Source organism: Salvelinus sp. IW2-2015, linkage group LG4q.1:29 (genome assembly GCF_002910315.2).
Source record: "Salvelinus sp. IW2-2015 linkage group LG4q.1:29, ASM291031v2, whole genome shotgun sequence".
In the NCBI taxonomy this organism is placed as follows: domain Eukaryota; kingdom Metazoa; phylum Chordata; class Actinopteri; order Salmoniformes; family Salmonidae; genus Salvelinus; species Salvelinus sp. IW2-2015.
The window spans coordinates 82653863-82664610 of NC_036842.1; the positions used below are offsets into that span (position 1 = coordinate 82653863).

Consider the following 10748-nt stretch of genomic DNA (forward strand, 5'->3'; position numbering starts at 1 on the left):
CTCAATAAAGCTGTGAAATCAGTGCTAGTAAGAAAATAAGTAAGGCTTGTTCCACCATTGAGGTGCTAGGACACACCAGTAGCTATGTTAACACTGTCAAATCAACCCTTGTATCCCTCTCTCCTTCTCCCCAGGCGAGTACTCCATCGGGACGGCTTCTGTCTGGGAGGTTGGGCGGTCAGAGGGCATACCCAGTGCTGAAGTAGATATCCAGCCTAGTTCATCCTAAAACAGACTTTATGGGTTTAACCACCCCCTGGGAAGCGCATAGACATCTCAACTCCCCCTCTGATGGACCCCCCCTTACACCCCAGACGAACACTACCACCAGTACCATCATCGTCAAATGACTATACCACTCTTTCACTAATTAAAAAACATATATGAATATTTGTTAATTATTTGCAGGCAAGATTGTCATAAAGGGCTTTTTCATGTGTCCAAACTGAGTTAGTTGGTACAATGGATCTTAATGCACATACTTAGCTTGATTATACTGTATGTGACAACCTACTGTGGAGACAGACATGCTAGTGTGTTCAGCTCTTAGACAACATTCCCTCTACACACATGCTGAGACCATAGGACTGTTCTGGTCCTATTTGTATCTATTACGTGTGTCTTTGGCCCCTTACGTAAGTGTGTTAGTGTGTAAAAGAGCGTAGCACTTCGGGAGCTCAGCTCACTTGTTTATACTAGTGTATATGGCTCCTCGGTGTTCCCGTACAGATACTGAAGGTACTGTAGCGCTGATGTGTGTGGAGTATCAGTAGTGCAATGCCTGCTGTGTTCACTCCCTCATTCAGATGTGCTCAGGTGTGATGTGGGGTCCAGCAGAGGCAATAGGAGTGACTGTCACGCCTCGCTACCCTAGGAGTTTAGAAGTTTGAGTGTTGGAATGTTCTTTAGATATTTATAAAATGTTTCTGCCTACCAACACCTCATTATCATGCACAAAGGTCTTAAGTCTCAACTAGGCTTCCTCTCCCAACTGAGTTTAGAAGCAGGCCTTTAGAGGAACAAGGAGTGAGCTGGGATTCAGGGGCCTCATTTATAAACCGTGCGTGCATACAATATACTCCAAAATGTGCATGCGGCAGTTTTCACGATCAAGTTGGCATTTCTAAAAATGTAACGTGATGTGAGAATGTGCTCAGCTCCCCGTTTAGACCATGCGTAAGCACATCTACTAGTGGCTGAAATATTGTATTGCAAGCTGGCAAGTAAGTATTTTGTGCAAATGGGGGATATGATGAAAAGCTTATTCATAAAAAAACTAAAAACAGGACAACATTAACACAAATGCAGCCATTTGCCATTAGTGAGAAGAGCAAAATTCTTTATTTAATCTAAAATAAACATTTGAATCTTTCTATTTTCATAACCATTGCAGAATAAATTTCTCACCTTTTCTAGCCGTAATAGGTTCATATTCCCGAAGTAGCCATATAACAAATTAGCATGTGCATCTCATTTAATTGGACCTAGGAGCCTAGTAAATAGATAGGCTATGTATTAAGTTGTGCAATCCCATAGGCAGTGCGGTTAATAATATAGCCTACAGTCAAATTTAAAAGGGGAACAGTTTCTTTTACATTGAAGTAGGCCTATGTATGCTACTGTAATAAAAAAAAGTTGGTAGCCTTCCTTAGGCAATTTTTCAGAATTCACGGCCAGTCCCATCATATTTAGGTGAAAAGTCGATGCAAAACATTGAATTTAAAAGTTCTGCTGACAGGTCCACAATTTTCCATTTGTTTTCTCTTTCATAAACTGTATTGGAACATTCTGCCAACACAGTAGTTTATGTAAAATATTTGAGTAAGGGTAAGCTATTGTATTGCTGTGAGATAGAAGCACAACATTGCCAATTTAATCCGAGCCTATACTAAGGCACGACATTGTTTCTATCTATTGATAAACAAAATATTGAAAAATTTTCTAATTTGCACTTTAGTGTGGGCTGTAGCATTTAGCCTACTTTTAAAGTGTTTTCAAAATATAGGCTACAATCAACCTTGCAGACAAATGTGATCAAAATTGCAATTGCCCATTTTAGATACTGCCATGGCCTAATTCAAAATTATACAGCAAATAAAGGGTGTTATTGTCACCATAAAAGTTGAATGGAGGTGTTTTCCAAGCAGAGTTTTAATGCGTGCAGTTTTACAACCGGTCCGATTTATAAACAGGAAACAATCATGCATATATATAGGGTGTGCACCAAATGTATGAATCTAAATATTTTTGTACTCCCGCTGAATTTTCAGAAATGTGTCTCATGCGGAAATGTGTGAACAGTTATAAATGAGGCCCCAGGACTATATCGGTCAAGTCTCAGATGACACCCTATTTCCTATATAGTGCACAACTAAGTGGCTCAGGTCAAAAGTAGTGCACTTTATAGGGAATAGTCATGGTGTCATTTGACTACAATTTTGAAATGTCATTAATCTATCCAAATATTTATCTGATCGATTGTATTTATGAGCTGTAGTCATGAGCAAAAGTGTGGAGAGCAACTATTGTTTTCGCTGATTTAGCTTTGAAATGTCATTAATAGATGATATAATACCTGGATTCACGTTTGTATCGGCTGCTTCTGCAGATTAACTAGCCCATCATTAAATACATCTGTGAAAGGAGAGCAAATTTGACTCAAAACTGCCATTTTCCTTTCTTTTTTTTTGCTGTTGCTTTTGTCAATTTTGTTATCCAAAATTCCTTGCTTCCCCTTTGTGTTCTTGACTTTGTTTCTGTGTTGAACACCCAATTATTTTTTCCAAAGGTCCCCTTTTTGTCTGAGAAAAGCTGTTGATTTTTCCTGTTTTAGAATTCAACCCTGTAAAATGGTAATAAAGATATCTTTGCGCTCTTTAGCACTTTGAAAGAATGTTTAATTTAGTTTTATGTCTAGTGAAGGGTGCATTCTATTCTAATTAGTATCCAAGGATCATCATGGAGTGTCGTGTTTTATCTACATATCAAAATACATTTCCTATTCACACATTATTGCAGTACATCCCAACAGTGTCTGAATATGGAATATTATCATCTTTGTGTAATGTTACTGAATTCATTTTTATTATTGAGTGAAGTACAAACAAATATCCCCAAAACTACCAGTGGGCCTAAAATGTGTGCAATATCAAGTCTGTTGGCATCACTGTGGCACTACAGATGTAGTTTCTGCAGGATGAAAGTATTTTGGACCAGCACTACCTATCCCTCATTGACAACTCTGGCAAGTAGAAAAATCCAATCAACCCCGACAGTGGTCAAATTCTCCTATAGCATTGGAAGCAACAACAAAAAAAGACTATAGGCCTGTTCCATTCTCCACTCCTGAAGTCTGCAGTCTAAAGGAGCATTTGCATGTATATTTCAAGGAGTGTAGGGTGCCTGGTTTTATTTTTAGCAAGTGTGTGAGGGCGTCGCAGCACACTTCACTGGCTCATTTTCCCCTTCCTGTCCAATCATGAGTGTGGCCTTAACTAAAGTGCATTGCACTCCGAAACAAGTCACTGACAAGTGTTGGGAGTTAGAGTGAGAAAAATATCAGGAAGCGCCACTTAGAATGCAGTATATACATACACCCCTTCATGGCAGCTATGATTCTGTGGGTTAGTGGCACATAAATGTTCTTGTTTTCTTCAGCTGAAATGTCACAGTATTTGGGCCAACTTCATTTGGATTTGGTGATTTCTTTGTCCTCTTGGATCCAAAGGCTTTCCTGTAAAAATCCCCAAATAAATGTAGTTAGAATCTATAGGCTAACAAAGCAAGATTGTAATTCATGTGTATATGGGAGTTTTTGACATTGCACAACAGAAAGGCTGGGATAAACTACCTCCGCATCAGCATTCTTTTAATCGGCTTAATCTACCAACCAATTATCTCCCACAGCACCTTCCTCCTAACCTAACTTGGCAGGTGTAATACAAATGCCTGGAACTAGATCCCCCCCCCCCCCCCCATTCTGCTCTTGTTGACGAGAGTAACAAAACTGTCGATGTTCTTTTCTGCAGTGTTCAACCAATCCAGTAAAATGGAGTGTCGCCTTGTTAACGTCTGAAAGCGAGAGTCACAGGCTCTCTCTTCAATTTCCCTTGAAAACCGGAGCATATGGTTGTTTTATGACAGTGCTGAGGCTACCCTCCCCCATAAGTGTCTTACCTCCAAATAATTTACTCAGTAAGGTCACTCCCACTAAGGCCAATTTTGAATCGTTGATATCCCAGGCTTATAATATGTGCTGTGCGCAATAGCCTGGGGATAAGGTTAAATGTAGTTTTTTGTTTTGTGCTCTGTGGACACATACTTGATGAAATAGTGTCTTATAAGACCATATGGGCGGGGCACTAATTAGTGTACCAAACAATCAATCAATATGTTGACGTGGGTAGTTTCGGTTGAAGGTTACCAGCGCTGCTTGTGCTTTTTGAACGGCTTCCTCCAACATGGCGCGGTCGCTCAGCATCTGTCTGAGAGCGGCAGGGTCCATCTCCAAAAGCATGCCTACGAGACAGAGTCCTTCTCAATTCTAACCATCACAGACCACTAAAATGGTTTATGAAAGACGGCATTAGCAGTATCTGTGATATTACAGTTCACTCAATGAGACATTTCGTTCTAGAGACATGTTTAAACAGTTTAGTGGTAAAGCTGCCACCATATTGCTTTTCCGCCTTACAGATCTGCAAATATTGAAGGGCCAAAGGGTGAGTGGGGATCAAATTGGGACTGGCTAGTGGCAGGGCTAACCTGTAATGTCATTTGAGTGCACTGCGTTCATCTCCTTCACCAGTAGAAACAGCCTCTCTTCCAGCCTCTCAGTGTCATCGGCATCTGATGAGTCACTCGCATCTGTCTCTTCCACACCCAGCCTACAGCAAAACGGGGTAGGGGGAACATAACACGCCATGAATATCGTTAAAAAAACTGCACATTATAGGCTAAGTATCCCACACGTTATGGCCTGCGACTAGAGAGGTGTTAGATATTATTCTGGTATCACCATGTGTTTACTATTGGATGTACAATAATGACACCATAAAATGGATGGATAATGTTATATTACTGTATAAGTGAGGAACGCCGTCTTAGCCTTCTGTGTCAGGTTTCTAGGCTCTCCTTTCGAGACCAATGGCCCATTCAGAAACAACCCCTAGTCCTGTATCCTCAAGGCTTTTAGGTAGATCTGAGTGTGGATACGGTAGGTGTAACCAATATGGCGGAAAAATATAATTAGTTCATCAGTGGCTACTAACATATACCTACCCAACTCTAGGGTAATATGGGATGTATTTGGACAGGGCCTCAGTCTGCTTGACTGACAGATCTAAAATGAATGACGGCCATTAACAGAAAGTAGCCTCATCAGTCTAGTTTCCATCCATTCAGAGGTTCATCAGCGTTGTGTCTGGATATACAAACAAAGTCCTTCATAATATCTTTCTTCCCCACAATGATGTCCAGCTCCACACTCACTCCTGCAGTGTCTTCAAGGCCAGGTTCACCTGCTCCTCCAGTAGTGAGGGTTCTGAGAGAAGATGCAGCACCGCTTCTTTATGCTGCTCCAGTAGCATGCCTGGAGTGGTACATGTTAGGGAAGCATTATAAGCTGTTGGTTCATAAAGGATCAGCCTGCGCTTGCACTGTGTGGATTCGCATTGTATACGGCAGGGGTCAGCAACAGGTGGCCAGCAAGTGATTTTCTTGGTCCCAAACATATTTTTGTAATAAAAATTGAATGTTTTAAATAAAACAGAATTTTAGTTTTAGATCAAAAAATACTAAAATCACCAGGAATTCAGCAAAAATCAGGTCCAACAAAAATAGTCCCGCAGCTGAATCTAGTTGCCTACACCTGGTATTTGTTAACACCTAATAATAATAATAATAATTTGGGGGGTGCCTATATTTGTCCGGTTAAGCACTTGTAGAAGGGTGTAATGGAAATGTATTTCTTGCATATCCCAACTCCCCCTGAAATACACGCAGGGAGTGAGTGTCTCACAACCAGTTGTTTGCCATTGGAGGAGATTTAAGGAATTAATTTATGCAGAGCCTAACTCAGGTTGTCGACCTTTTTGGTCAAGCAGAAAAGTGTCAAACTTTGTGTGTTGCTTTTTTGGCAAGATTTCTTCTCTCAATGAGACTAATCTGGTCAAATAAGGGTTAAGTAAATAAAATAAATCATACGTTTGGAGGGAGGAGAGATGATTGGCTTACTGATCAGTAGGTTGATTACCAGTGATTTTCTGTGTGTGTTCAGTGTTGTAGATGTCCACTAGCTCAAACAGCTGTTCCCCAAGCGAGTCAGAAGAGGCAGATGCTTCATCTTCCTCCTTTGACATCTTTGTATTGCTGACAGGACAGAAGTCATGGAGAGATCATAGTTAGTTCAGGTCTAGTCTCACATGGCCATCCTTCCAAATCCGTCTCATTGACTAGACTACGAGAAGCCTGGGCTCTGGAGGTTAGTTAAGATCAAACTCAACCAAATTGTGACACAGAAACTCACATGGGGCGGAGTTCAACCCGAGTTGCATGTGTAAATGCATGTGTAAAAGCATGTGTAAATGGAGCGCAATTCCCTTTTTATGAACTTTTCTCTCTACATTCAGCCTCATTTACTGCCTTTAAAAACACTTTGTTTGGGGTGGAGATCAAATAAATGAAGGTGTGGCTGAGGTGTCTACAGATCAGGGTATGTGAGCAGAGTTGAGTGGTTAGAAATCCAACCACTCCGGGCTTTTTCCAATCACTTAGCTAAAAACCACTCTGTACTCACAGGAAAAAAGCTGCAGCTCCAAATATGCTTAATTAATTAAAATCACAATTTAACACCCATCTATTTTTATGACAACCTGGACCTACCATTTGGTTTTGAAGTATTGAAACCAAACCATATAATTTGAATGAAAAGTATTTGAATAAACATGAAAAAGGTGAATGTAAGACTTGCACATAATTTCAAATAGGCTACATGTCATATTAAACAGCATAAATAGGTCAGGGGTGAAATGGTTACTGGTTTCACGATAAAATTCCCTGACAATTAGTGTTACCGTTTCAAATTTTAATTATCATTAAAACCGTGTTTGCTTACCACGGTTTGAAAATCTCACGGTAAATACTGTCCAGCATCAACCAAAGTTAGCAACAGTCTGATGCAGGCGCAGCATGCAACGTGGGTTTTGTTTTGTGTGAAAACATGGAGGAAGGAAGTGACAGCGCTCGGGAGATTTTTCAGCCTTCTAAGAGGACCAAATCTGGACCAAAAAGTGTGGTTGAATTTTGGGTTTTACAAGAGTGCTGAGGGGAACTTAATCGAAGATGGTCACCCTGTCTGCAGAACATGCAAAAAATGGGGCATCACTTCAAATTATTTTTTATATTTTACTAGGCAAGTCAGCTAAGAACAAATTCTTATTTACAATGACGGCCTACCAAAAGGCAAAAGGCCTCCTGCGAGGACAGGGGCCTGGGCTTTAAAAAATATATATATATATAAATATAGGACAAAACACACATTACAACAAGAGAGACAACACAACACTGAGGAAATGTTCTTTCTTTCCAAGAACTCTCCAGAATGGTTCTGTAATCTGTTTGGATATAAGGCCTAATGCCCTATTTTTATTTAATTTATTTACATTTATTTAACTAGGCAAGTCAGTTAAGAACAAATTCTTATTTACAATGACGGTCTACCAAAAGACAAAAGGCCTCCTGCGGGGACGGGGGCTGGGATTAAAAATGTGAAAATAAATATAGAACAAAACACACATCACAACAAGAGAGACAACACAACACTACATAAAGAGAGACCTAAGACAACAATGATGTTACCATTGCCCTTGATTCTAAGCAATATTGTGCCGCTATTTTTATTGACTTGGCCAAAGCTTTTGATACGGTAGATCATTCTATTCTTGTGGCCCAGCTAAGGAGTAATGGTGTCTCTGAGGGGTCTTTGGCATGGTTTGCTAACTACTTCTCTCAAAGAGTGCAGTGAATAAAGTCAGAGAATCTGCTATCTCAGCCACTGCCTGTCACCAAGGGAGTACCCCAAGGCTCAATCCTAGGCCCCACGCTTTTCTCAATTTACATCAACAATATAGCTCAGGCATTAGGAAGCCATCTCATCCATTTATATACAGTTTTATACTCAGCTGGTCCCTCCCCGGATTTAGTGTTAAATGCTCTACAACAAAGCTTTCTTAGTGTCCAACAAGCTTTATCTACCCTTAACCTTGTTCTGAACACCTCCAAAACAAAGGTAATGTGGTTTGGTAAGAAGAATGCCCCTCTTCCCACAGGTGGTATTACTACCTCTGAGAGTTTAGAGCTTGAGGTAGTCACCTCATACAAGTATACCTCATACAAGTATTTGGGAGTATGGCTAGACGGTGCACTGTCCTTCTCTCAGCACATCTCAAAGCTGCCGATTCACGTTAAATCTAGACTTGGTTTCCTCTATCGTAATCGCTCCTTTTTCACCCCAGCTGCCAAACTAACTCTGATTCAGATGACCATCCTAACCATGCTAGATTACAGAGACATAATTTATAGTTTGGCAGGTAAGGGTGCTCTTGAGCGGCTAGATGTTCTTTACCATTCGGCCATCAGATTTGCCACCAATGCTATTTATAGGACACATCACTGCACTCTATACTCCTCTGTAAACTGGTCATCTCTGTATTCCCATCGCAAGACTCACTGGCTGATGCTTATTTATAAAACCCTCTTAGGCCTCAATCCCCCCCTATCTAAATAATCTACTGCGGCCCTCATCCTCCACATACAACACCCGTTCTGCCAGTCACATTCTGTTAAAGGTCCCCAAAGCCCACACGTCGCTCCTCTTTTCAGTTTGCTGCAGCTAGTGACTGGAACGAGCTGCAACAAACACTCAAACTGGACAGTTTTATCTCAATCTCTTCATTCAAAGACTCAATCATGGACACTCTTACTGACAGTTGTAGCTGCTTTGTGTGATGTATTGTTGTCTCTACCTTCTTGCCCTTTGTGCTGTTGTCTGTGCCCAATAATGTTTGCACCATGTTTTGTGTTGCTACCATGTTGTTGTTATGTTGTGTTGCTACCATGCTATTTTGTCATATGTTGCTGCTTTGCCATGTTGTTGTCTTGTCTCTCTTGTTGTGATGTGTGTTTTATCCTATATTTTTTTTCACATTTTTAATCCCAGCCCCCGTCCCCGCAGGAGGCCTTTTGTTTTTTGGTAGGCCGTCATTGTAAATAAGAATTTGTTCTTAACTGACTTGCCTAGTTAAATCAATGTAAATAAATAAAATACAAATAGGGCATTTTCCTAGTTAATACATTGTCACATTCATCAACCAGCTAGGTACTGGAATTCACAATAAGTATTATTATTTGGCATTGTGACATTGAACAATGAGCTGGGAATAGAACGTTCAGAAGGTGAGTTGGTGCCACGGTGCTCAATATAACTAATAGGTGCTGACAGGTTGAAAAATGCCCTAAAAAAGGCCCGTTTTTTCACGATTACTTCAAGACTACGGCAAGCAGTTGGGACAGATGGTAATATTATGAAATTGGGCTCCACAGCGGACATAATGAACAAGTTTTTATTTGAAAAAATGCGTAGTTAAATATGTAATGTCCAGCCTATTTAAGCAAGACTCCGGTCTCTTAACAAAACTCCTCCGATCAGAAGATACTATCGTTAATAGGCGCTAAAGTAGTTAACGCTAGCGTCTAAGAATGTGGTATTATCAGTCTTACCTGGGGCCCTGAGGTAGTTGCAGAGCTCGGAGGGCTTTCTCAAGGGCCTCTGTCAGCATAGCTTCATCCTGCTGCATCCGAGTCAGGACAGGACCAGGTAGTTCCAGCAACATGCCTCCGACCCAATTACAATGCCATCTCAATATACCATGAAACAATGTTGTAAAATGTAATCTACTACCTAGCTATAACATATTGGTAGTAATGCATATGCCTACATAACTGCGTAATGCTTTGCCATTTGAATGTGAGTGTAAATGTAAAACGTTATGGGTGACTCACCTGTGAGTTTCCCGGCGATCTCAGCGTGCTTGGGGTAAATTAAATCGTACAGTTGTTCGCCAAGTACCTCGAGATCTTCCTCATCCTCCATGATGATGTGATGTTTGACTGGTTATTCGCTGCTGTTGTTTACAATGCTAACCTGACATGTTCTATTGTCTGATTCGTTTTTCGACTTACAAGTTCATATTTGAGACCTCGAACGAAAAGTACAGAGGTAGCTAGCTAACTAACTATCTTCAAAAGCTGCAAGACATCTCAACTATGATCGACGAGCTAGATCAGACTGACAGTGACAGACTCAATTGATGATGTATAGCTAAATTAGCTAGCTAGCTTGTTGACACAGATACGATTCAGAGGCACATCGATAACAATAGGATCCTTGTACTGTTCGTTCAATCAATATCCGAACTTAAACAACTAAGACTGATAATAATTTCGACTTCATTAATTTATTTTTCTTATGTCATCCGCAAAGATTCTTCTTCTTCTATGATATAATGGCGGTCCGCAAACCACCATTAAAGGTGCATGCCGCCACCTACAGTGCTGGAGTGTGTGGTCAATCACGGTTTACAACATTTCTAAATCCTCCTACTCAGTACTTCTGAGAAAATAAAAAGAGCCATACTAACTTCTAATAGACCCTCCTCCATCGCTCAAAATCCCTTCCAACCCCCCCCCCC

General features: G+C 40.6%; 2 protein-coding genes across 5 annotated transcripts in view; one reads left to right on the plus strand and one right to left on the minus strand.

Moving 5' to 3' along the window:
* sec16a (SEC16 homolog A, endoplasmic reticulum export factor) overlaps positions 1-2879 on the plus strand; it is a 79091-nt gene extending 76212 nt beyond the window's left edge. For all 4 annotated transcript variants that reach the window (XM_023985876.2, XM_023985877.2, XM_023985878.2 and 1 more), the window contains one exon: positions 135-2879. In XM_023985876.2, the coding sequence (XP_023841644.1) occupies positions 135-206 (72 nt within the window). In that variant the 3' untranslated portion in view covers positions 207-2879. The remainder of the gene's footprint in view (positions 1-134) is intronic.
* Positions 1319-10549, minus strand: LOC111962651 (uncharacterized). Its single transcript, XM_023985908.2, has 7 exons — positions 10060-10549; positions 9778-9892; positions 6254-6369; positions 5491-5590; positions 4765-4886; positions 4424-4518; positions 1319-3733 (listed from the first exon to the last, which is right to left on the minus strand). The coding sequence occupies exons 1-7, from the start codon at positions 10148-10150 to the stop codon at positions 3686-3688; spliced, it is 687 nt and encodes a 228-aa protein (XP_023841676.1). The 5' UTR covers positions 10151-10549; the 3' UTR covers positions 1319-3685.
* Between the last annotated feature and the right edge of the window lie 199 nt (positions 10550-10748).

Coding starts and splice junctions, on each gene's coding strand:
- LOC111962651 (XM_023985908.2), bottom strand. CDS start 10,150: ATGGAGGATGAGGAAGATCTCGAGGTACTTGGCGAACAACTGTACGAT. Junction 9,893..10,059: donor GATCGCCGGGAAACTCACAG/GTGAGTCACCCA, acceptor ATTGGGTCGGAG/GCATGTTGCTGGAACTACCT. Junction 4,519..4,764: donor GCACTCAAATGACATTACAG/GTTAGCCCTGCC, acceptor TCTGTCTCGTAG/GCATGCTTTTGGAGATGGAC.